This window comes from Halichoeres trimaculatus, unplaced genomic scaffold, assembly GCF_033239565.1.
Source record: "Halichoeres trimaculatus isolate MK-OKI-2021-1 unplaced genomic scaffold, fHalTri1.1 fHalTri1_scaffold_19, whole genome shotgun sequence".
NCBI lineage: Eukaryota > Metazoa > Chordata > Actinopteri > Labriformes > Labridae > Halichoeres > Halichoeres trimaculatus.
Window position 1 is genome coordinate 16,545,882 of NW_027437197.1, and position 26,922 is coordinate 16,572,803.

Consider the following 26,922-nt stretch of genomic DNA (forward strand, 5'->3'; position numbering starts at 1 on the left):
CCTTGGTGTTTCCACTGACTCCTTCTCTTGCTTACATGGTGGATTTGCTCAGAGTGCTCTTAATAGAATCAAAAGTAGACTCAACGTTGGCTTACAGACACCCTTCAAAGATCCTGCGTAATCTCTACAAAATTGATGACGACCTAGCATGAAGTATAAGGAAATTAAAATAAATATAAAGTAAAGCAGTGTGAGGAGTGAGAGATAAGCAGGGATGTGCTGATACATTAAGCAATACAACTGTAAGATTCAAATCTGTTTGTAAGGGACAGTCAGCTGTTAGGTGTGGAGGTAGCTGCTTTGACAGAGAGTAGAAAAAACAAATGTTTCCATGTTCATGTCTATGGAGGAACAAAAAGCGAAATCAACACAATGCTGTTGTTTGAGTCACAGAGATTTGCTTGCTGTTACAGGGCACATATGTTAAATTGTTTGTGACTCTCTGCTATGTAGAGAGAAGAAATATGTATTATAGGTAGTTTAATCAGTTTGTAAAACATTCAAGGCTGTCCTGCAACAGTGCAGCCATTGGAATGACTGCCAAGTAACAGAAAGGCTCCAGGACAAATAACTCCTATGTCACACAGAAACCAAAATAACTTTAACATTAACCTACAAGTGTAAGTGGATGTACTGCAGTATGTTGAATCATACCAACACTCAAATCACTTTCTGAACGAGCAAGGCCTCAGACATCACTCGCCCTAAATGAAACAGGTGTTGAGTCACGCTTCATTAACTCATCTGGGGTTTCTCCACACTCTCTCGGAAGTGTTGGCACAGTATGATCCATCACAAATATACACTTACTTCCACATCACACTTATTTAAAGAAAAGGCATCACAGACAAAGAGCATGATCATTTCCAGGCTATCCTACTCTTTATTTAATGCAAATTACAGTACCAGGGAACTATTCCTCAGAGCACGCAGAGGGATTATTTACAGAGGTGCACATTTAGCATACCTTCACAGAACAAAAGAAAAACAAAACAAAAAAAATAGAAAAGAAAAAAAAGTTCAGTCACAAACAGAGGCATTCAAGTAGTAGTACTGTTATACAGGATGTTTTTGTAGTATTTTATATGATTTTTCTTTTACTGAACCCCAGTTAGCATATATATGCTAGTACTTTAAGCCATACTAGCATACATACTTGTTTGCCTTCTTTTTTGGTAACTTTGTGGTGTCGTTATTGACCTGGAGCTGGGGGTGGGGTGAGGTGAGGTGGTCGAACTGTCTGGTGGTAACAACACGTTCATGAATGCAAAAATTACAGCAAGCAGGAGACAGGAGAGAAGCTACATGACTCGACTCCCTTAGGTGCTACTGAAGTCGCCCCCTGGATTTCCAAACAGGGAGGAGGACAAGCAAGAGGACAGAGAGGCGAGATAAAAGGAGAGGCACTGAGCTGCCTCTGAAGATGGCTCAACACAACTACATCTTGGTTTGGCTTTGGTAACACAAGCAACACGGTGAGTACTACAGGAAACGTACTGTATTGTTTATGTACAGTATGTGAGGCCTTTTTGAGCCCCCTGCTGTCATCCAGAACACCTCCTCTCCCCTTCCCTATCCCACTTCAAGCCTGGGAGTCGGTGCCTGGACTGTGGTGTTGACATGTTTGTGCGTGTATGTGTGCCCAAGATAAAACATCTTAAATAAACACTTCATTCAAGGAGAAGATCCTTAGGATTAACAACGTATCTTACATTAAGTGTGCAATGACGAAGGGAAAGAGGGACTGATGGTCAGGTGGAAGTGTGTAGCAGGACAGCAGGACATTCAACAGCACCAAAGGGAGAGTCACAATTTACATGTGGGGAGAGGTTTGATGGTGAGGGAGGGAAACAAGGCGAAGGTGTATGAAAGCAAAGGCACTCCAAACTATAGTTACACTATACATGACTAGTTCTTGTTACAATAATACAGCTGTCATCTACTGTACTGTACAGGTAAGATTGAACATATGGCTGGATAAAGCTCATCATCATCATCATCATCATCATCTACAATATCCATGAACAACATCAGTTTTGCCCTGATTCTTTTTAAAATTTTCTTCCCCTACCCTTTGTCCTCTTTGTTTTTGCTCATAAACAGTACATGGGTCTGCATATATACATACCTTGAACACAACATGGGAAAAAATAAACATAACAACATAAAAAAAACAACAACGAACGAGTCATACAAGTCAGACTTTTGGTGAGGAGCATTTATACTGTATATACAAATTCTGCTTTTTTCTTTTCTTTTCTGAAACGTAGTGAGTATTCTCTGTAAATAAGACGCTGTGACAGCCTGTACCGAGTGGCTCTATGTGCGGCAGGTGGAGAGAGAAGGATGCTAGGCTAACACTTCAGTCAGTGGTCACAAAAACATGAGCGAGTCAGCGGCCAGCGGGAGAGCACTGCCAAAACGTCTCAAGGAGGTCGAGGAAAGAATTAAGTGTAAGAAAAGTCTTCACAGAGACAGAAAGAGAGGAAAGAAAGAGAGAGAGCGAGATGGGGGGGATGTTTGTCTAGACGCTGCACTGTCACAGAAACGCTGCTACAGACAGAGTCGGTACAAAGACACGGAATAGAGCAATGCTCTAAATCCATCTACAGCCTTAACACAGACGACACAGGAGAGCAGAGAAGTGAGCGCTGGAATCTTAACACACTCCAGCGAAAAGAAACAGAACACCACCTTCTCTAAATCTATTGTCTTTAGGCAGCAGCAAATATTGCCGCTGCTCTGCCAGATATGAGCTCACCATAAATGATTTCTGAACCATTGTAGTTAATATACATATATCTATATATACTTTTTATACATAAGGAAAAGTAATATATAAACTGTGTATGAATGCATGTTTGTTTTGTATTGTATGTATATATTATACAAGCACACAGGACCAGATACATGTCACATCCATCGCAATCCAAAAAAATTAAAGAAATAAAGAACGTGATCTGCCCGGGAGTACAAAACTAAACTTTAAAACTGAGTCAAAGAGCTGCTTACCACTTAAAAACAACCCCAGGCAAAGAAAAAAAACATCTGTCAAAAGTTTACCCCCAATCACAGGTGGGACGCTTCTTCTTTCCACAAACATCAGGGTCATCATGCATCCAGAGGTGTGTGTGTGTGTGTGTTCATGAGTCTGTATGTGTGTATACCCGTGCGTGAGCCTCATGCCTTGTCTGCAGAAGTGGAGGTGAGAGAAAGGGGAGACCCCCAGGTGATCCTAACCATACTCAGGCCATGCACTACAGGAAGAACTGAAGGAGGGAGGGGAAGTGGGGGGACAGGGTTGGCCAGGGGATGCAGGGGTCAGAGGTCGATCGGTAAGGTGGCAGAAAAATGGAGGAAACAGAGGAAGAGAGGGTGGAGGGGAACAGCTTAGGACGTTTTCTACAGATTGTCCTCTTACAAACATTAGCAGGCTAGCATTGTGTACAGTGTACTTTGATCAATAGTACAGTCGACGACACCTCTGGCCCTGCGCTTTGCTTCCCCGTTGAGAAGGCGCGGAGAGATGGAGTAGAGTTCAAACAGCTGGGTGAAAGAGGGGCCAGTTGAGGGGGGTAAAAGAGACAGATCAGAGGCGCTTTGTTTGTGGTCGTGTCGTGGCGTGGGGCTGTTGGCTAGCTGTTGAACCCGTACTGTGTCAGCATCGCTCCGCTGCTGTCGGGGAGGAGAGCGGGGCAGAGCAGAGCAGCGCTGAGCGGAGCTCGACCCCTGGCCGGGGCAATGGAGAGGCCATGGGCTGGGGCTGAGACCGGGGCGGGCTTGTGGGTGTTCTGCGGGCTCAAGAGGTGGAGTTGGAGGCTGAGGCAGAGGCGGTGGTGGTGCTGGGACCTCGCTCTGTACTGCTGCCATCTACAGGACAGGAAAAAGACATTGTTCAAAAATTGCTCTCAATCCAGAGTTTTAGAAGAGATGAGTCGATAAAATCAAAAGAAAACGATGCAGAAAGAGATGCAAAGATGAACTCTGCCCACAACCCCACAAACCAACAGGGTTTGAAAACAGCAGCTTTGGTGCTTTACAGAGTGAAGTTCAAAGACTTTCAGCGTGAATTATATCCTGCAGAGCTGTGAGATGACACACATAGACCATTACAAGCATGGGTCTAACCTGTGGTGGCAGAGGCATTAGTTGGGGTGGAGGCAGCGGCCTGGCTGCGGGCGTGGGCAGGGATGAGTATGGAGGCCAGAGAGGGATTACTGGACAACTCTGAAAAAAAAAATGAAATAAAAGAATAAAAGTGTATTCTTTTTATTGTGTTAAATGAAATGAAGCTGAAATCAAATGTCAGCCACCACTGAAAATTTCCTTTGATTGTAGTGCAACAGTAAGAAATATAAGCTTGTTTCTATGCTCAGAAAGCTTCCTTAATAAATACAGAAAACAAAAGATGACAAAGGCGTGTGTTGTTTATTTAAAGGCATTAAACAAAACGGGGCATGTTGCTCTTAGAGCTAATATTTCTATACCCTGGGTGGTGAAATTGAAAAGCGAGGGCTTCTCCCTCCCGTTGGGCAGTTTGACGTTGGGGTCACGCAGCTCATCGAAGAAGGAGTGTGCGCAGGCTTCGAGAGGGGTGAGACGGGCCGTCGGTGTGTACTCCAGCAGGCGGGAGCACAGGGCAATGGCCTCCGGAGGCGTGCGCGGCCGGAACACCTGCACACAGATCAGAGAGATAAACTATTAGAGGCCATGGAAACTTCAAAGGAGGGGATATATTTATTCTTGTTAATGAACAAACACAGGATGAGTTTTTGACTTCCAAAGTATGCATATGGAATAGGTTTGAGAGTAGGGATATGAGTTAGACTGTCTTGGATTGGCTGCACATTGAAGTGCAGTTACAGAAAGTGACCACAGCAGGGCGCCTGAGAGGCTGAAAGAGGACCTGCTGCTGCCTGCCGATGAGATGATTCTGTTATCCAATCAGAGAGAGAAAGACAGAGCTGCTGAGGAGGTCAGGAAGAGAGCAAGTCCCTGCTCCTCTTTTTAAACAGTTTCAATTCAACAAACTGATAAAATAGCAGGAAGTGTTAGAGTATTTATTAAAGACAGGCTCACAGATAAGGCTTGTTTGTTCAGTTTGTAGTTCAAACTCCAACTCTTCCACAAATTAATTTCATAACAAGCTGTTTCTGCCTCTGGGGAGTCGTTTGTGTTTCTGTAATTGAAATTAAAAATTGTAAATTCAAATTGAAGAGCTGTGACTGAGATAAAACAGGTTTAACATGCTTCTTCAGATTTTTGAACAGACGCTAATGAGTGATCTTCTGAAAAGCTAGAGATTAAGGGATAATAATTGACAAATCATCAAGAAATAAAAGAGAGAGCCTCTTAGATGTGAAGGCTATAGACTGCACAGATTTTGAAGCTTCTTTGCTCATAAACTAACTTTCAAAAGGCTGATGTAAGCTAACAAGCTGCTGCTATTGCCTTTCTGGGGTATAGATTGTAGCGTTAATTTGGGGCACGTTGATGAAGTATGATACAGACACAAGCATGGAGACAAGAGATGCTGCAATGGTGGGTCTTAGAAAAGTAAAAGGGCTCTTGTACCTGTTGACTCACCTTAGTCCAAGGATGTGCCTTGATCTGGGGGAACTTGAACTCGGTATAGTTGGGGTTCATCTCCCGGATCTGCTCTCGGGTCGGGGTGCCAAGAACCTGGAGACAGACAAGAACAGAGAGGACACCATGTTAGATCATCCACCTCTGATTGTTTAAAAGTGACATCAAGACTTTTTTTTAAATCCCTGGTGATCACCTTGATTATTTCAACCAACTGATCCACGCCACTGTCGCCGGGGAAGATCGGTTGTCCGAGCAATAGCTCAGCCAGCACGCAGCCAGCTGACCACACGTCTAAAAGAGAAAAGCAGATCACCACAAGTCATCATTTAAAACACTGACCATTTTCCAACTCTTAGATACATCATAATAAACCTGGTGACAGCTGGAGTCAGCCTACCTATGCTGGAGGTGTAGTCAGTCGCACCAAAGATGAGCTCAGGAGCTCGGTAGTAGCGAGAGCAGATGTACGACACATTAGGCTCTCCGCGGACCAGCTGCTTAGCACTGCACACAAAATCAAAGCACAAAACCATCATCATTAAAAAACTCTGGCAGGTTAAGACCAAAGGAAAAAATGCAAATGTGGGAAAAGTATTTACTTTTTAAGATTTTAACCATGAACTGATGCAGCCGCTTCACTGTCTGCAGTCACTACTCAGTCCTCAGCACTGTCCCACCCATAGTTCCATCTGATTGGTTACAAGCAGAGCCATGGCTTGGGAAACAGCCAATCAGCAGTGCAGTTATTACAGTTATCGCAGTTACAATAAATTTTCAAACTTCAGCTATTTATTTTTTTATGTTTTCATTTAACTTTATAAAACATGCTGCTTAGTCTGGGAGCTCTTTAATAAACTCATGCTTGAAGGAATTTGAATGAAGTTAAGTGTTGGAGTTTGTATTGTTCAAAATTTTGACACCAAAATCTTTACTTTGACTGCAAATTAATATCGGCTTCAAATATCGGATAAGGGCCTCCTTTACTACAAAAAATCAGTATTGGCCCTGAAAAATTCATATCGGTCTATCTCTAGGAAATACTTTAGGTCTTAAACAGAAATGGGTTAAAGCATTAAATATGGAGACAAAAGATGAGATCTGGAACGAATGTCTAAAGAGTATGCATGACTGTTTAGTTAATGTACCACATAATCTTATACACTTTAAAAAACTTCACAGAGTTTATTACTCCAATGAAAAACTGCACAGTTTTTTCCCTAATGTGTCTCCTCTCTGTAATAGATGTCAATCTTAAATAGGCAGTTTAACACACTCATTCTGGTCATGTAGTGAGTTATCAGTGAAGAACATCTTTTTAGTTTTCTGTCTAAATCTTTTCTAAAATGTTGGAAACCTGACCCACTGCTCCTTTGAGCTGTCAGCTCCTTAACTAGTGTTGTTTTATTTGGAATGGTGGTCACAAAAATCTCATACTTAGAGTGTGGAAGATGGACTCTGTGTCCACCTTTGATCTGTGGCTGGGAGGAATGGTGAACATTGTGCATCTTGAGACACTGAGATTCCACAAATATGACCGGGGAAGTGTGTTCAATAAGATTTGGGACCTTTTGCTAATCATTCTTTGTAGCAAAGAATAATGTCATGTGTCTTAGTCACGCCATCTTGCTGTGAGTATGTGTTATTTTTGTTATTTCTCAAATTTTTTATTGTTGTTTTTTCCCCAATAAGAACTGCTTTACTTAAGATTTCAATGTGATTCCATGTCCATAGACATGCTTTCTTTGTTACTTTGTTTTTTCTTTCCCTTTTGGGTGGGGGTGAGGGGATAGGCTCCTTCTTTTTTTAGTTTTGCTGCATTTTTTTTAACTTAGTTTGTATTTTCTGTCTATAAAAAAATTAAATAAAAAAAGATGTCACTTCTTGAGCTTCTGAGATTTCATGTCTCCGAATCCATCAGCTCAAAAGTTTAGCATGTGGTGATCTAGTGTGTGTGATCCAAGGATTGTCATGTTGGAAATCAGTCTGAATTGTCCTCTGACACCAGCTGCTGGTGCAAGGTCCTCATCCTCAGCGAGAGAGCTAAGCCTGTTTCACAAACTGCCCTCGCCACGCTGAGAAAACCAGACCTCTGCTGTCAGAATGTGTCAGAACACGCTGACTGTGTCTCACCTGCCAAAGTCGCAGAGCTTCAGCACAGCGGTCTCCGGATCCAGCAGCAGATTCTGGGGCTTTATGTCCCGATGACAGATCCCAAACGAATGGATGTACGCCAGGCTCCTGAACAGCTGGTACATGTACAACTACACACAGAAACACATAAAGGTCACAGAGTTGAAGTTCAAAACAGCTAGATTATTCTTTTTGCAGAACAAATGAACATTTTGAGGCATTGTTTAATCCAGGATAAGAGAAATATATCCCTCTGATGTGGACAAGAAAAAAAGTGTTTGTCTTTACAAAGCTAATATTTAAATTCATCTTAAAGTCAACACAGCCTGGGGAACCTCGAGGTGGTGACAACGAGCGCTCTGCCCTGGAGAAGTTGAGTTGTGTCAACAGAAGCTGATCAGGGAGAAATATTTTGTCAACTGTGGAATTATCTATGCGTTATAGCTGAGAGCAAGTTGAAGTGGATGTGCTGAGTGAGTTTGAAAGGTGTGAGAGACGCGTTAATGTGTGGGAGATTATATAATAACATACACAGGAGCGGTAGCTGTTATGAATATTGTCTTAAGCTTGTGTTTTGTATCTTCACCTGGTATCCTTTAGAAGATCAGGGTTAAAAACACACACTCACTCACACACATGCTTATATACCTTAACATAAACCATGGGCAGAGTCTGTTTGGCTCGGCTGTAGTGTCTGGCCACTCTGTAGACGGTCTCAGGAACATAATCCAGAACCAGATTCAGATACACTTCATCTTTCTGTAGAAGACAGACAGAAAAAAGAGGTTAAAGATGCGCACACCAGCACAGTGGAAGTGGAAAGCAAAAAAAGTCATAGGGTGTGAAAAAAGAGAGTCTCGAATCATTTAGCTGGAAGTCACATTCATGGCCTGCAAGCTCAGACTTTCCAGCTGCCATGTAGGTCACTCATTCTGGAGAACATTTCCTGTCACTACTCCTCTTCTCTCTCTGAAGCTGTGATACATCAGCCCCTGATGAAAGAAACTGTTTGTAAGCGACGTTTTTTTTTCTGAGACTAACTGGTGCTCCATTGTGCTTGACTCCCTCCCCCAAGGAAAGGAAGCTCACAGGAGCATGCGTCACGGCAGCCCTGTGCTCCTGAAGAGGCCGCAGACAGTGATATCATTTCCTCATTTCCTGGTTGGACCAGGCCCACGCTGAAGGGCGGGATGCTGCACGTTTTCAACTGGAGCAGGCTGACCCCTGAGAGGATGCTGTGTCCAGGCTTCTGCACCCGATTATTCCAGGACTTCCTCTTCCCTTTGATTCAGTGCGGGGTTGGCCTGCCCTGAGTCACGGGGGTGTTTCTCATGAAGCTATTGTTCGGGGGGCTTTAAGTCAGTCTGCAGAGCTCCCACAGAGATGAGCGTAGATCTTTGTAGCTAAAAATATTCACAAACAAGATCCTGCATTCACATCCAGTCTGAGCAGCCCTGAGGGTTTGTGAGGAGGAGGAGGAGCCGGGCCTTGATGACACACTTGTGCCTAGAAAGAAAGTGTAAAGGCTTTTAATGTGTCCTGAAGACATCTGGTGTTGGGATGATAGAATAAGGTCTTTTGGATCCAGAAGTAGTGAAACAAACACTCGCTGAACAGAACAGCTGATCAGTGTCCAAGTGTTAAACACACATACAGCCTTGGGGGGGGGAATGGCAGGGCCTTCAACTTTAATTAATTAAATTATTCTCTTCCTCTCCCTGAGTGCCGATATCCCTTTGCCTCCTCTACCCTATCTGTTTGCAGAATTAACAGTCCAGCTCATGAAACGCTCCTGGACGGACATTTTTTGGTACATTTCCTTCAGCTCAGCGCCTTCTTTTCCCTCTCCACACACTCACAAGCAGCGTCACACACATGTAAGAACAGGTGAGTGAATCATGCATGGTTTGACACATTTGCCAACCAGCTGGATCACCACACACACACACACACACACACACACATATATCGGTCACCAGCCTACTAACACCCTTCTCCATGTAAGCGTGCTTATTCTGTCTCCAATCACAGGACTCTCATTGATAACATTTGTGACGACTAGAGAGCCCTGCTCCACCTCCTGCTAGTGCCACCAAAGCTATATTTAGCCTAGCAACAGTGATGACTCACTTCCTGCCTCACTACAAAGCCACTTCCTTGGCTCTCTCCCAGATGGTTAGAGAAGCTGGGCCGTGATTGGCTCCTGGCTCGCTCTTGGCTAAATAATTCAGCCTCCAATTTGCTGAGAAAACTGCTTGCACCTGAACAACTGGTTCAGCAATCTATCAGCTACAACACCAGTGCTACGTCATGCAAGAGGAGAGGGTGGATGGGAGAAATACACTGTCTGCAGGAGCTTACATGAGCATGAATGTAAGAGAAATCTGCACAACAGTTCCTGAAAATCAATCGATGGTAATCAGAAAGGTAGAAAGACAAACATAAAGTAATTTTCCTTATTTTGTTAAACATTACTGGTGAAAAAAGCTCAAAGCTGTGTTGTGCAGGAGCAGCATGAAGATAAACAGCAGGTAAACCCATCATGACCGTCTCACTGTTTCATGGTGAATCCTGTGAATTCAACAACCACACAAGGCAGACCGAACTCATTAACCAGAGGCAGAACTGTTCAGCCACAGATGGTCTATTAACATCAGAATACGAACACGTACACTGGAGGGCTTTGAATGGCAGCCATGGTGGAGCTACATGAGGATGGTGAGGGGCGGATTCATCTACTTCCAGTGGATTCTGTGCGAGTGAGCATCACAGAAAGTATAACAAGACGACCAAACATGGCAGCCACTGATAATACAAACAGATCCTGAACAGAGTTTTTAAGCCCTTATGATTTTATAAATACTTGTGTATATTATTGTTACTGCAGTACGGACATCTTTGTCAATACTGGATCAAATTTTAGGATAGGAAATGTGTCATATGTGCCATAATTTTGGCACCAGGTTCAAATCCAACCTATGCTTGGACTGCTTGTCGGCCCCCTCATCTTACCCTGTTTCCTTGTCTTGTCCTCTCTGATTATTGGCAACAGAGCCTGAAGAATAACGTCAAAAACACAGACGGGAGCTTAGATGGCCTCGTGGTTTAGGTTGCACTCCATGAGCCTTCACGTGGGGGGCCTGGGTTAGGAATCCAGTCTGTGGCCTTTTTGCTGCATGTCACTTCCCACTCTCGCCCTGTTTCTTGCTGTATCCACTGTCATCTTCTATCCCATTAAAAGCATAAAAAGTCAAAAAACAATTTGAGCCACATTCTCCTGACAAGCTCAGAGAAAAGTCTATCACAAAAATATAAGACACCTGATATGCTTGTAAGAGTAAAAAATTCCTCCAATGGGGCAAGAAACATGTAATTTTTGGTTTCCTAGATTGAGATATTGTTCTTTGACAAGCAAATTTTCCCTAACCCACTGGCAGATGTTTATTTGTTTGTCCTTTAGTTTCTCAAAACTAGACATTTTTCTGGACTTATCAGGTAAACGTGGCTCATTTTAAGTCTAATAAGACTTTATTTTTTACTATAAAAAGACAAACACTTGTTTACATTACAGTTTTTGTGGTGCATAGACTGACTGTGATCAGGCAGTAGGACTGGTTTGGTTTGTGTAACCCAGCGTTTCAAGCTAGATGGTAAGATATTGGACTCTATATCATGAAAACCTTCAAATTCCTGCAGCGCTGGTCTGCAAAAATCTAGATGCATTTATAGACACAGTAAAAACTCCTTGGAATAGAATTAAAGAACATAAATTAACAAAATATAAATAATGCAATGGTGTGCTCATGGTCTTGATTTCAAATCCAATAAATTGGACCATGGATTCAAACTATGGACCATGAAGGGCATAACAACGTAAGCTCAATAACAGAAAAGGGTCAACTAAAAGACTTTAAATACCTAAAAAGAAAATATGGTCTTGAAAGTCAGAGTTTTACTGATATCTTTAAGTATGTAGTTATTTTGAACATAACACAAGAAACAAAACAGACCCTGATGATCCAATTTTACCAGGCTTACCAGGGTGATTCAAATAGAAGTATTATTTCTAACATTTTAAGGAATTCATGTATAAGAAACCACAAACCACAGAGTATGTTAAAGAGAAATGGTAGAAAGAGTGTCATTTATTGATACCAAATGACAATGTAAACTTCACTGGAAGTGTAAAAATTCCCAAATGTGGTGTAAATATCAATGGAAGTGTTTGATTTGTTTCTTTCTGTTTCCACTGCCTTGAAATATTTTACTTTTTTTAATGTTTCTTAATCTTGAAATTGTTGTGTGATTTCTTTTTCCAATGTTTTTCCTGTAAAGTGCTGCGTTTTTTCAGTGGAGCCATGGCTCCACTACAAGCATGAATTAATAAAATCAAATCAAATCTTTGTCACTCCAAAATAGGGAGCTTATTGTATAGGAAGCATTTAATGTGTAGGAGGCTGCATGGATTTCAGGAAGCAAACCATTGGCATATCTTCTGGAAGTTTTCAGTGTTAAAATCCTTCTGGACAGAGTTTCATAAAACGTTAAAAATTATACATTTATCTTTAGGCTAGGTCTACTGATCAGTTGGATTGGATTGATATAGTAAATAATATTTATGTCATGGTAAGAACTACTTTCTGTTTAAGATTGCAAAAAGATGTGTTTATTGAACTCTGGACCAAATGGATTAACTTCATAAAATCCCTACAGGGAGACTTAGTGGATGACGCCACTTGGAAGCCCCTGTGACACGGTCCTGTCTCAGCAAATCATTTGGTTGTTTTTGTTTTTGTTTTGTTTTGTTTTTTCTAATTTTTGTAATTTTCATTCTATGTTACGTATCTCTCTCTCTGAATTGCTTCTTACTCACTCTAATAAACACATAGTGTTCCCACCCAGGCTGTATATAGTATCAAAATCTGTAAAAACTGAGGACTGCAAAGAATATGAACACAACTCTTTTAAATCATATTACTCTATGTTAAAAAAAAGTGCTCTCCAACTGAAAAATAAAAACTGTCAATGAAAGAGTTTTCTTGCGTGTGCATATGTGATCCTGAGAAGTAGACGAGAGCTCTCAGTCTCGCACAGGCCATCTCTGCGACTTCACATTTTAAAGAGGCAAAAGTCAACCTGCTGTTTGCAGACTTGCCCACGCAGTTTGGACCTGTGGCCTTCTGTTTGAAGAGTATTATACAAGTGGTTAAAGGGTAAAAAGAAAAGAGCACGCTGTGTGTGTCCAGAGCGCCACATGCCAGTGGTTACATAAGTCTACCTGTGCACATGTTGCCGGCTGCACCAACAGCTGTGGTCCTCACCTGCTCACAGCTGCACCCAGCGTGAACCCTCCCATCAGGATACCGATGGCGGATCTAACTTGACCTCATGTTATCTGCCTCCTCCTGAGTATTTTTACACATCCCTCAGCCGTCCGTCAACCTGTCTGCAGCTGTGCATCCAAGCAATACACTCCCTGATGTTACCTTTTGCCTTATTCACAAGCCTTCCCTCTGAGCTGTGTCAGGGGGTAAATCCCCATACCAACAACACGGTGCCAGTCTCCATAATTAGCCTGCAGTGATACAGGGAGGAGGAGGGGAGGAGAAACGGATATATGATAGGGAATAGAGGAAGGGGAGGGGGAATTTAAGTGGTACAATGTACAAGAAGTAGTAGATCGAATCCAAACATCAGAGCCCAGTGATTCGATCAAATCAAGTCAGAGTGGAGCGTGGTATCCTCTCTGCCAAGTCAGTGTGTCAGTGTACCAAGAACCAGCTTCAGTTCCCAGAGATCACCAAGCACATGGCGTGAGGCGAGGGGTGGGGAAGTGGGCGGGGTTTACAGTGGAGCTGGGGAGGGTGAGTCTAAAATTAACCCAACAGACAGAAGCCCCCTTTTTCCTGACTCTCATTTGTCTCTCCTTCCTCACCATCACCTCCCCCTGATAATCCCCCCCCCTCCCCCTGAGCCCTCCTTTGGCCTCAGCCGGTGTTCAGCACGGAGCATTCCTGACTGCAGAGTCATGGTTAAAGTCCCCTGCTGCATGTGAGCTTGTGCCAGCTTCATGTGTGTCTATATTTGACGCATGCTGCTGGTTTGTCAGATAGTTAAATGACAGATCGCCCGCCTTGTAGTCTCCGGGGGGACTCCAGACAGACAGCGAGGCTGGGCTGCATCCAGGGACAGAGTGGGACATCCCTGACATGATGCGATGTGCGCTTGGATGAATGTATAAACTGGACAGGCAGAGAGGTTAGAGAAAGAGGCAGGGATGTTTAGATAATGTGTGTATTTATAGTGATTACACACAGTCTTTGGAGGGAGAGCGGTGTTATGTTACCTCTCTGATCAAAGCAACCACTCAGTCCTTTGAACACTGTGACCTAGGGAAGAAACGGGCCTAAAATACATGTTTCAGACTGTCTAATGTACACAAATCCACGGAAAGGGAAGCAATACTGATGTGATTAGCTAGTCTGACTGATGATAATTTGAGAGGGTCCTGCAATTACACGGTTGGCGACCTCCCTGTTGACAGGCAGAAAGAAGTATCACATGTGGGATTGTTCCTCGTGGTTCGTGAGAACAATGAATGAACGTGTGAAACCTGAGCTGAGAAGGTGACAGATCTCTGGTTACCAACCTTGTCTCCACTGGAGTAGAAGAAGTAGCGAAGGCGCACAATGTTGCAGTGGTCCAACTTCCTCATGATCTGCAGCTCGCGGTTCTGGAGAACAAAAAAAAAACAAGGACAGGATGAGAAACTTCCTACATTCACAGAAATATAGCTCAACATACAGGTCATGATACAAAACCTAAATCACAAAAACTTTGAAGCTTTTTAAACACGTTCACAAACAGCACGTCCAGAGAATGGTTCTGTGAACATACTCTAATGTTCCACAAGCAGGGAGGCGTCCAAGCATTGCATAAAGCTCTTGAGCTCTCTCAGCTCCATTATAGTCCATACTTTTTCATTTCTTTTCCCTCCCTCTTCTTTCCTCGTCTTCATCACGGCACTGAGAGCTGATCTTAAGTGCTTGTGTGACATTCACAGAGCGTGGAACAGAAAACACAGAAATAAAAGAAAGCAGAAAGAGAGTCTCTGTAATGACAACCTCACAATACAGGCTTCTAGTGATTGGATAACGCTCCAAAGTTCAGGCTAACTTTCTTGGTATTCTGTATAATCCAATTCTAAAAATAGAAAGGTATTTGCTTGTAGAAACTCAAAGGAGTGCAGGACAAAAATAATGAATTAAAACCAGTTTGTAATCGGCTTTCAGGCTAAATTTATGGAGAAATGGGAGTTGTGTTTTTCAGCTGATCAGAAGATGTACCAACAAGTGACTAAACCACAGACCATGAGAAACTGAACACCAACCTAACCTGGGGCAGTGTTGGGTTTCTCACTGGAAAAAAATTAAATCTTATCAAGTGTTTTTTTTTCTTTTTTTCAGCAGAAAATGTTTTATTAGACTTAATATGAGCCACTTTCACCTGACCAGTCCAGAAAAAAATGTCTTATTCTCAGTTATTTAAAGACAAAAAATGAGGACTGAATTGCTGAAACAAGTAAAATTAAACCTGCCAATGAAACAAGAGAAAAGTTTCTTGTATTGAGACATTATTCTAGTTCTAAGCAAATTTTCAAGCAAATTTTTCTTGCTCCATCAGCAATTTTTTTTACATGTTACAAGCAATTCAGACCTCATCTTTGTCCTTAAATAACTCAAGACATTTTTCTGGACTAGTCAGTTGAATGTGGCTCTTATAGAGTATAATTTTTTTTACTTAAAATAAAACAAAAACCCTTGATAAGATTTAAGTTTTTTGCAATGCTCAAAGGAAAAAGGGTTGATGGGACATGTAGTTCACTCATTCTGGTCATTTCTCTGATACCTTCAACAGGGATGTGAGCGGCACTGGACAAAAACGCAAAGTCTTCAGATTAACTTTCCTCTTCTCTGTTTTGTTTGACAGTGAAAAACGCAGCTAGCAGACCGACTGATGAGCTGACTGATGAGCTCTCCTCCTATGTGGGTCAGGACCACGCTGCCATCCCTCAACACTCCTCTCTTCTACTTTATGTGGATCTAATCCTCCCTCATTCATCTTTTAAAGGAGCAGAGTGAGACGTCTGTCCACTGAATGAGACGACAACGTCTGGGCAGCAGCAGCAGAGGCCGCCTGGTGAGGACAATTTTCCTGTCCTAATTCACTTAGAGGCAGACACAAAAGATTCCCACAGCCCTCTTGCTGTTTTTTTAACCCCATACACAATCACACACGTAAAACCCCCACAACATAAAGTGACATCATAGCGTGTGGGTCACCGACCAGCCAACGAACCATCATGCACTGCAGACAACGCCCTCGTCCTCTTGCAGTGGCTAAGTGGGAGTGTTTGAGGTTGAGTGTGTGTGTGTGTGTGTGTGTTGTAATGTGTGAGAAAGATGGTACCATATGGAGGAGGAGCAGACAGGCTGTTCAGTGAAGCCCTGCCCAGATTCAGCTGTACTGCAGTCATTCCTGCTGACCTGTCATCCTTCAGTGTGTCAGCAGCTCAGCTGGCCAGAGACACAGACGGAGGAAACACCTCGATAGCATCCTGAGATGTGCCACACTCGCCTTTTTCCTCCCTAAACTCAAAATTCTCTCAACAATTTTACAAAATAGACGTGGAATGTAATACCCAACCAAAGCCTTGGTGTCAAATTAGAAGCTTTAATTGCTGGTGAATTACTGTGACTACACAAAAACTAAACGATTCCTAGAAGGAACACGCTTACAGTGTTGTATGAGAGGGAGCTTCCTTAGCGAGCTAGCTTTCTTACTATTGCTTAGCTTGTTTGTATTCTCACATACGAGCAGAGAAAGGGTTAGACCAGTTGTCTAAATGTACATACTTGTCTCATTATAACAAAAAAAAAACAGGTTTTTCTGTTCACAAAACATAAAACACATACACACCGATTCAAAAAAGCAGATTTTTACAACAATAATAAAAATGTTAACCACCTTGGGTACCTTTCACAATTGAAACGATATGGTATAGATGCCCAGTACCTGGCAATTGGTATCGGTATCAATGGGGGTACTTAAGTTAACTACAAGGTACTCAATGGTACCAATTTTCTGTAGTTTTTTGTGTTTATGTGGTAAAAAATATCAAAACATCAGTCTTTAATCTTGCGATGCTGTGTTCATGTCCAGCATGGAAAATCTCCCACTCTTCCTCCCCCTCACAGTCACAAAGATGCGTTTAGGTGCCTAAACATGGTACCTTTTGATTTTACATGAATTGGTACCAGGTACTTTTGACAGAATTCAGTACCCATCCCTATACCACCTGGTTTAAAAAAAATGGGGCTGACAATATGCCATTCCTACAATTCAATTCTATTAGGATTTTTGGGGAGATGGTTCGATTTAAGCTACGATTCTTAGAAATTCTGGATTTTTGCAATTTTTAGTTTGCTTTTTTAACACTAGACCATGTGAAAAAGTTAAATAATGATGATAATGTCTACAGACTATATCAGGAGCCATATTTTCCCATAAAATGAACATTGCGTGAGTCAGAGAGAAACATTTCACCCTTTGCTGGAGAAAAGTGGTAACTTTTTTTCCAATCCAGTTTAGAAAGAAAAACTGAGATGAAGAATTTAAATTTGATTTGGGAAAAAAAAATGATTTTTTGACAGAGAATCCCAATTTTGATGTTGTCAAACAAAAAATCCCAATACATCGATTTTCGATTTTTTCTCCCACCCCTAAAAAAAAAGAGTCTGATAAACTTTTTTTCACCATCTGTACACACTTTTCTGGGTTTTTGTTTATGGGTTATTAAACACACACGCAGACATATTATCATATTCTATATTAATATTCTATTTAACACTTTTAATCCAAAGAAATAAGCTGTTCTAGCCTTGACAGAGCACAGACAGCACTTGTTATTCAGATAAATAAATAGCTTGTCTCATTTGCCTGTTAGAAATAAAACAGAGTCAGGCCGAGGATATTCACTAACAGTGTTGTGTAAAGCCATTACCAGCAGACATGCTCTCACCCTCTGTCTGTTTGAGTGATTGTTGGTTCTAACGTGAGCATCCATTTTCCAATCGGCTGACATGTGATCCCTTCGATGGGAGCGGTGGAGAACCATATCCCATAATGCACCAGGAGTGGAGTGTAAACCCACCACAGCAAGGTTTTTCCCAATACATTCATCAGCAACTCCTTAACGCAGGGCCTATTCACGTGATTTTCCTGTTTTGACTTGTGTGCGTGTGTGTGTGTGCGTGTGTGTGTGTGTGTGTGTGGGTGTGTGTGTGTTATAGAACACTCACACATGTATGACTTGCGTGGTTCTGCTCACTCCACAAATGAACACCAAATGAGACAGAAAAGCAAAATGTGGAGAAAAAAAGCTTCAGAGGAGAAAGATCAGAAGGAAATAGAAAGCAGGTGTTTGGTTTGGGTATGTGTGTGTTTGTGTGTGTGTGTGTGTGTGTGTGTGTGTGTGTGTGTGTGTGTGTGTGTGTGTGTGTGTGTGTGTGTGTGTGTGTGTGTGTGTGTGTGTGTGTGGAGGGGGCTGAGGTACACAAACCAGCTTGGCTGTCATGTGAGGAGTCTTAGCGCTCATTTGCTTCAGTTTTAGTAACAAGCTGTTGGAGAGGAAGGAGCAGAGGCAGGTGGGCATAAAGAGAGACAGATGTGTGTGATCGTCAGCTGACTTGTGTTTTCAAAAAATGCAACCTGCTCCTAGTGTGTCATGCTAACCACAGGCTAACCATGAACACGCCAACAGGAAGAGGAGGAAATGACCTCACCGTGAGCAGTATGTGGAGTCACAAATAGTGCATGCATCTCCAACAAACATTCTGTATATTGTGACAATGTGACGCTGTTATTTTCCGTGTTTTTGGACGAGAGAAGTGAAAACACCTGCTGGAAAGCGTCAAAAAGGTGAAATGTGGGTCAAGGGGCGAGCTGTTGTTCTGGTTCGCTTACGACAAAAAATGCTACACATGTGCGTGAGGTTAAAGCCAATTCAGGGACTTTCGTGGAAAACAGCTGGTGCGCAGTTCACAACATGATATGGGACACCTTCGGCTTGTCCTGCTTTCACTACTTTCTCTGTTTCTAACACTCTGACTCTCCTAAAAGGATGAAAGTAGATGAGTAATGAGAGATAGTCCAGGAAAGCCCTCAGAGTCATTCAAACACAACATACCTCAGCACATCCATATTAGCTATATGTGATGATTAAACTTTTTTAGGTTTTACTGCTGCTCTCACTCATGTATGGCGAGTTTAAAGCTACAACAAGCAGCTGGTTAGCTCATCTTTCCACTCCCAAAGGAACCGTGTGTCTGTCAACACAACATTTTCACCCTCCGCCACTGAAAGCGTAATATACGATATGCAATGATAGGCTAAAGTTTGATCATTTCTGTTTAGACATGAGTGGTGTTGAACTAGAATCCTGCTCAGACCAGAGCATAGTGGGTAGTTGTGAGCCCACATGTGGAAACCGTTATATTGCATCATCTGAAGTGTGCCCCTTGGCTGCCAGAGCCAGAGCTGGTGTAACTAAATAATGAAAACAACACACTAAAGTGCAGCATGTTTTGTTTTTTTGATATTTTTTTCAAAGTTGATAACATGTTGACGCTTACGCTGGATCCTAGTTCCACTGTAACCCCCTCCACCCCTACCTCCAACCCCTGAAGACTATAAACTTAATGAGAACCTAAACAGCTGTCCTCCAGGCTTGGCATCCGTCGCTCTTTAATGTGAGCTGGCACTCAAAGCTGTTTTTAACCCCTCCCCACAAACCAAAGTGCAGCGCAGCGAGCGCAGACAGTCCCGGCCCGGCCAAGAATCAACATCAGTCAAATCTATTCAAAGCCCAGGACGAGGTCTCCAGCAGAGCTTTGCCTGGAAGTCAATACGACGCTCACACGTTGGTGACTGAAGTGGAGTTGACAGATGACTGGGTATTAATGGGTTCAAGTCTGTTTGTGCAAGAGTTGAGCTCCCCACCAACATACACCAACACACTTACACACACACACACACTTCCTGTGAGGAAATGCACAGATTAAAGCGAGGATGTTTTCTTTTGATGTGTCAGGAGCAAAACATGATGCAGATCTGTCTTTGTTTTTTCCTCTCTCAGTTTCACTCAGCTCATTGTTCGTGTGAACCATCGCTGCATGCATGTCTCGTTCTCAGTCACATTCAGTTTCTACTTCGGTCACACTGTGAGAAAAAAAGAAAAAGGATGAAGCTTGTATTTGTGCTTTCCTTTTACTTTACCTTAAACCTCTTGTCTTGCAGGACTTTCTTGATAGCCACCAGTTCTCCAGAGTCACACAGTTTGGCTTGGTAGACGACGCCAAAAGAGCCGTTTCCGATGACCTTTGTGTCTGTGTAGCTCACCTCCTGTGGCCGGTCAGGGCCTTGACCTGGAGTGGCCACTACTGTTGTTACCTTGCTGCCATCTTTATCCCCTGAAGAGGAAGAAACAAAGGATCAGAGAAATGTGTGGAGCCAGGTTTAATGGAGCACAAACTTAAAAGGTGGTTAAAGAAGAGAAACTTCCTAAAGAACACGCTTAGAAGCCAAAAGCAGGAGAAGAAGAGTTACAGCCTCAGTGAATAAATATTCATCATTAAGGAGAAAATTTCATTTCTACAGAGACTTAAAGGTAAGAAAATACTCTGAAAACACAACTTAACAATAGATCAAAGAGTTTGCAGGTTTACAGGTTTATCGGGATGGCCAACATTCCTTCCTAATGGTCCTTTCCTGCGGGTTAAGCATGCCTGTACTCAGACATTGCACCAGATATTTTACTTGTACGTCATTTTGATGGACAGGGTCGTAAAAATTATATCATAATGAACAACGATCTCTCAATTTAAAAAAAAATGATGATGAGACCTTTTAGGTATAATATATTTATATTAGCAGGTCACCACAAAAGCGAATCAAATACAACTTGTAGAATCAATTATGCAGGCAATTATATTGCTTATTGGGAAGAAAGAGAAAATAAAAGACAAATAATAGGAGATAAATATAATCAGAATACCGACCCTGCTGTCTAAAGCTTTGTAAAGTAAAAAAAATTGCAGCAGGCGGGGCACGTTTTGTTTAAATTAAACTGAAAACAACTCAGAACTGTTTTCACGATAAATTTCAAGTCAAGTTTTTTTGCCTTTTTTTTGTATTCTAGTTTGCCTGAGCTTTAACTTTTCAAGGTCATCAATTGAGAGAGCCTCAGATAGCCGACTTCTAGCATCTGTTTTAGCATCTGTCATCTGTGCGTCTTTACATCCTGGTGGTAGAGCATCATGTATTATATTACAACACTAGCCACTAACCAGAGAAACAGCCACAGCTAGTGGTGGTATCCTGCACAACTAGGACAGGACATATAAACATCATGCTGTGAAAATATTTATAACTACTTTAACTGACAGGTGCTCCTGTGCTGAGGTCAGGCAGCTTCAGGTTTTGTGATCCTACACCAGAATCCAAACCTGAGGTTTAGTTCTTTTTTAATGCATCATCTTCAGTAAGCCCAGTAGAGAAAATATTGCACATTTTTTGCATCATAGAAGAAGTTTGACCTAGATATTCTGTGAATGACCAAAGAAAAATGTCTGGACTCATGTACTACACTGTATTTATCTATACTAAAAATACGGGGTGACTGTGGCTCAGTGGTAGAGCGTGTCATCTCTCAATCGGCAAGTCAGGGGTTCAATCCTAGATCCTGCTGACCCACAATGAGGGGTGCGAAACTGAACCCCAAATTACTGCAACAGCCTTCTCCATCAGTGATAATGTAACTATCAGAGTAAAGTCCATAATTTATTTATTTTTTTAGTCCAGGTTTTGGGTAAATCTTTGATTAAACAGACACAAAGATTTGGTTTGTGTTACATAAATGCTGACACGGATCTGGGCCAGTCAAATGTTGGGGCTACAGCGCCACACCTCTTGCCTGCATTTTTAAAAAAAATATGGGTTAAAAAGAGACATGAAAACAAAAAAATGTGAACTTTTTTTTCCTTTTTCCCTGTCTCTAGGACTGTTTTTGTATCCTTCTATCAGCCTTTATTTTGGTGCCGATGGGCCTTCTCCACATCTTTTCATGTGAAACTAATCCTTTGACAATGCCTCTGTTCCATCTAAGAAAAACTAATGTCACTGAAGAGCTTGATTTTTGATTGGCAGGTTGCAGGTTTCAATATCAGCCGAGAGATGCACAACAATCAGACTTCCTCCGGCCATTTTAACCCCCATTTGTTCCAGCACGGCTCTCTGCTGGTCAACAGCTGTGGTCGAGCTGATCGGCTCCCAGCTGACGAGTGAGTGTGAATCATGAGCTGAGCATCAAAATGCTCCTGAAAAACTAAAAAAAGAGGGTTTATGGTTTTTGTGTTGGGATCTAAAGACACAATTGTGCAGAATAAGGAGCTGAAATACATCATAAGTCTCTTTAAATGATATTGATCTTTCTAGGTGCTTCCAACGTGATAGATCAATCCATCAAACATGGATTATAAGAGAGTGCTTCTCTGAGACAATCCACCAGACGACTGCAACACACAAGATTATGATCAGTGAAAAGTCAGAAGCTAATAAGACTTTATGTGATGCTAATGTACAATAGATCAGTATCTGCCCCTCCCTCCTCTCCAGTCAGTGAGGAGCTGCTCCAGCTCCCCTGAGACCCAAACATGGAGGCTCTTTCCTGTTTAAGTGGGTTCTCTCCCTCCGCCTCTCTGCGGTGTCAAGGGGCAAAACTTGCATTAGCCGCCTTTTAAAGGACATCCAGGGGGGGAGTGTGTGTGGGTGTCATGTGTCACTATTGTGTAGCATGCTCTGTGAGTTCTATGCAGTTAAATACTTATTAGTGCAGGAAAAAAAAACAAAAAGACACACATTTGCAAAATTATAACACATCTTTCTATTGGTCCAACTCTGGACGTCTTTATAAAACCAACAGCAAGCACATTCGTCACCAGCTCTCTCGGTCTCTCAGTGGGTACAAATCATGTTGATGCGTGGATTAATGCTGCTTAATAACCACGACTGTTCCAGATTACGTCCCCATTTAATAGAAACGTCCTGCAGCACGCTGGGAGCAGACCACCTCCACGAGGAGAGACGGATCCATACACAGATGGAGCTTTGCTCTTATCAGGCCAACTAGCAGCATGTGACGGGCCTGTTCGTGAGTTTTTCTACTAAATGATTTGCTCATTAACCCTCAGCAGAGAGAGGCTATTCTGACTCAGACAGAAACACAGGGAGCAAAGGTTCACTGCTGTTATCCACTTTCACCGCCTCGCTGTTTTCCGGCAGCGGTATTGATTTTGACGCAAATAGTGCCGACGTAGACGCGCATGCTCACACATGAGGAGCAAGAAACGGTTCAGCTTAGGTATAAAATAATCATATGTGTGTTTGCAGGGCTCCTTGATGTCAGTGTGTGACCGGTGAGTGGTCCAATTACTGGAGATGTGATTAAGATCAAAGGGGTGAGGGAGAGGACGGGGGGTGGGGGGGAGCAGCAGGATGTCACTGCAGGACGGAGGCTAGAAAGAGAAACTGAACGCAGAGCAGAAATAGACCCTCAGAGAGTGAGAAGGAGACAGAGAAGGAGAGGAATACGCCTCTGCCTACATATTCCAACAGGGCCACTTCTACGACGCCTCTGCACTTCCTCAAAACCGTGAGAAAAGTCTACACACACACACATACACACTCACACACACTGTAGGATCACTGTAAGGTCTCACACTAGGAGAAAGAATGACCAATCATGCTGCAATTACATGTTTTTTTCTTTGCATTTTGATGGAAATCTGCTGCTGACATCAGCCTCTCTCTCTCTCTCATGCAGCAGCTTCAGGGAAATTACCGGAAACTGTCTCGAAACAACTTCGAGGTGAAGGGTTCCTCTGTTCGCGATGCAATTTGATGTAAAGAAGTAGAAAGAACCTCTTTATTAGAATAAATAGTTCTAATAGAGCAGCGGCGCCAAATTCTTTTCAGTGAAGGGCTAAAAACGAATCAGGGTGGAGGGTCAGGGACCAAAACTGAACATTCATGTTGCAGTGCATGATATTAAATACGCCTATAGCATAACTATGCAAAATAAATACTCATACATGTAACTTTGAAAGTGAAAGCACTTTTCTTTACTATATTTCACAGCATGAAATTACTGGGCATCTTTACGGCACAAATACTAGGCCTATGTCTTTAAAGACATCTAGTGCAATATAACCTAAACAACATCACACACAACATGCTTCTACGAAACCAAAATAGTTCATTTTCCACCCTCTCAAAATGAGGAAAAGTAATAAAACTGGACACCTGCGTTCGATTTTTTTTCCCTTTAAATTAGGGATTCACCGTTCCAACTTTTGTGGTTATGATACCGATAACTGGGCTTTCGTATCGACCAATAGATAATAATAAGAGAAATGTTTTGGGTAAAAGGCAAAAAATGAGTGTATGGAATTACTAAGGTTAATTTTTATTTAAACTATGAAATATTTAAATGTTTAGCATTGAAATAATTTTTCAAAATGTACAAGTTCTTTCAAATGTAAACTTTTATACCTTGTTTCCTGGTAATGCAGCGAAAAACATAGCAAGTGCATCAAAGGCAACATTTCAAACCAAGTAGCAAAGAGAGCTGGCAAAAAAATAAATAACAAAAAAAGACATAGAGCCTGGATAGGCAACATGGATCTCTCTCTACTGATACCGATCCGGCTTTGAGGGGCACCAGTATGCCGATAACTGATACCACCAATCAGTGCGTCCCTACTATACATTACTACTGCATTAATTTACGAAGATTTTCCTCTTTGAAATCAGCAACTTTCTGCCTACATATTAGGCATACTGCTGTGGAATCAATTAGGGCTGCAGCTATCGAATATTTTAGTATTCGAGTATTCTACTGAAAATCCCGATTAATCGAGTAATCGGATAAAATACAATTTTAGTTAAAGAGCAGTTATTTTTCAAATGAAAATTTTTCTCTTTAAGAAATAGAATTTTCTGATACAGCATGTCAATAAGAGCACTTGCTTTGGTAGCTCCAAAATTTGTAAACACACTTTGACACATTTTTTGTGCCTTGTACATCTCATCAAATGTTGCGGACCCATATGACACCCGTTTCGTAGGATGACCCATTCGTCTCCAAACTCCAGAAAAGAATCTAGATTTGTTGCTAGTTGCTATTTTGTATAAGAGGTAGCTTGAGGGGTCTGAAAACTCTCTTAATATGGCCTCAGCTCTATTTGAAATACCACTCTTTGATCTTTTTTAAAATTAAACGATTCCTCGAGGCGGAGAAAATTACTCGAGTAATTTTTGTAATCGAGTACCTCGAATCATTCGAGGAATCGTTTCAGCTCTAGAATCAATTTCTTTAAAAAAGTTCTCATGTTCTCAACTATTTTTAAACTTTCTCTTGTCAGAGTGCCACTGCCTCATACGCTCCATCCCAGCCATGACCCTGCATCCTCTCACTCTCTGGTCATGGACTTCTAGATTTGAGCTGACGTGACTAGCGCCACCCTACTCTAAATCAGTGACTAACTAAATCAGATCTAACTTGTGGTCAGGAGAGGAAGTGCAACAATAATTAAAAAATGAATGATAAATTCAGGATGCTGGCAGTGGAAAAATAATGATGATAATCTACATATAATAAGAATTTAAACAGGCAGGCCCCTCATTGGACAGCCCTGAATTAGAGGAAACTTTTCGACAGGTGCCTGCAGCTTTAGTGTCTTTGTGAATTGTACAAAAGTATATAAGGTGTGACAAATCACAGCTACAGCTCCATGTGTATCAAAATGACAGAGTGGAAACAGCTGCTGCAACTTTTAGCCACAAGCATCAATACTCAATTCAGACAATTCAGGTCAGCAGACTAGTTCAGGTCACAGCAGAGTACGGTGAACAGCGTGTGTAATAATGGGGCCGGATCGACACCACGGCTGAGCTGAGCACGTACGAGGCACATGCACAGCTGGACACGAAGAAATTAAAAACACAGAGCAGCTCACCTAAATGATAATCACACAGAGTTGGTGTTTTTTTTCTGACTGTGACATCAACACACGTCTGTGAGACTCCAAAACAACAGGTGCAGCTCTTTATGGAGCTTTAATGAGCCTAATTAGAGGACTCGTAAAATTTTAAGCTTCTTTACATAAAGTTTGGAAAAACTCATTTTGAGGTTGTAAACGGAGCCTGCAGTTCAGTCCTTTCAATGGAGTCCTCAAGACTCAACTATCTTCTGACTTTTCTCACCAAAAAAGCCAAAAAAATGGCTGCACAGAACATAATTTTAGGAAAATGTCTTAAGGTAATTTTCTGATACTTTTCAATCCAATTAGAAAAAATAAGAGAAAATTAGAAAAACAGATGAATTCACAATGTGAAAAGGTTTTACTCTTTGTATATTTTCCTTCAGGTTAGAGAAGTTAACAATCCCAGGCTTTAAACAGCGAGTGAACATCTTAGTTGCAAAGTTTTTAACCTCAACTGACCTGAAGCTGGAGCAGCAACATTGTTGGTGAGTTGAGCAATATGAGGGAAAATCTTCCCAATCACGAGGAGAGACTCTCTCAGAGCGTTGTCCTGCACACTGTCCATGTTTATACCTAAAGCTCAGTAAACACATGCAGTCATGTGCACACACACACAGCTTGCTCATACTATTTGGGTGTTGATTATAAGCTCACTCTTTGACTTAAAGCAGAATCTGATTTCAGTGAGATTAACTTCAACAGTGACTCAAATGCTCAGTATGGACTGCGGGGCAAAGGGACATTAGTCAGGAATGTGTGTAGAGATTTCTTGAATGGCTGATCAGCTGCTGCAGGGACGTACTGTTTCAGTAAACTCAGAGCAAAGTGTTCAGCCACTGAAGTAATCACTATGAGATAATTCCCTACAGTGCTGGGAGATCTTGTCGCACACACAGAGACATTATACTAAGAAATGCTTAAGACATCAAGGTATCAGTGAACAGACACAATGCTGGTGCAAGATTGAAGATAGCAGAGGGGTGTGTAGCCATGTTAGCTGTGTTAGCTGTGTTAGCCAGCCAAATAGCTTAATATGTAAGAG

At 42.0% G+C, this 26,922-nt stretch overlaps 1 protein-coding gene across 4 annotated transcripts in view; it reads right to left on the minus strand.

Annotated features, from left to right (window-relative positions):
* Positions 1-870: 870 nt before the first annotated feature.
* Positions 871-26,922, minus strand: part of gsk3ba (glycogen synthase kinase 3 beta, genome duplicate a) — a 30,750-nt gene continuing 4,698 nt past the window's right edge. Inside the window, exons 2-11 of one of the 4 annotated variants that reach the window (XM_074694812.1) lie at positions 20,056-20,249; positions 14,369-14,452; positions 8,368-8,478; positions 7,720-7,850; positions 5,987-6,093; positions 5,783-5,880; positions 5,575-5,682; positions 4,488-4,674; positions 4,129-4,227; positions 871-3,870 (exon numbers count right to left, since the gene is read on the minus strand). In XM_074694812.1, coding sequence (XP_074550913.1) covers positions 3,800-3,870; positions 4,129-4,227; positions 4,488-4,674; positions 5,575-5,682; positions 5,783-5,880; positions 5,987-6,093; positions 7,720-7,850; positions 8,368-8,478; positions 14,369-14,452; positions 20,056-20,249 — 1,190 coding nt within the window. In that variant the 3' untranslated portion in view covers positions 871-3,799. The remainder of the gene's footprint in view (positions 3,871-4,128; positions 4,228-4,487; positions 4,675-5,574; positions 5,683-5,782; positions 5,881-5,986; positions 6,094-7,719; positions 7,851-8,367; positions 8,479-14,368; positions 14,453-20,055; positions 20,250-26,922) is intronic. The other 3 variants (XM_074694813.1, XM_074694815.1, XM_074694814.1) reach the window with 3 other exon arrangements.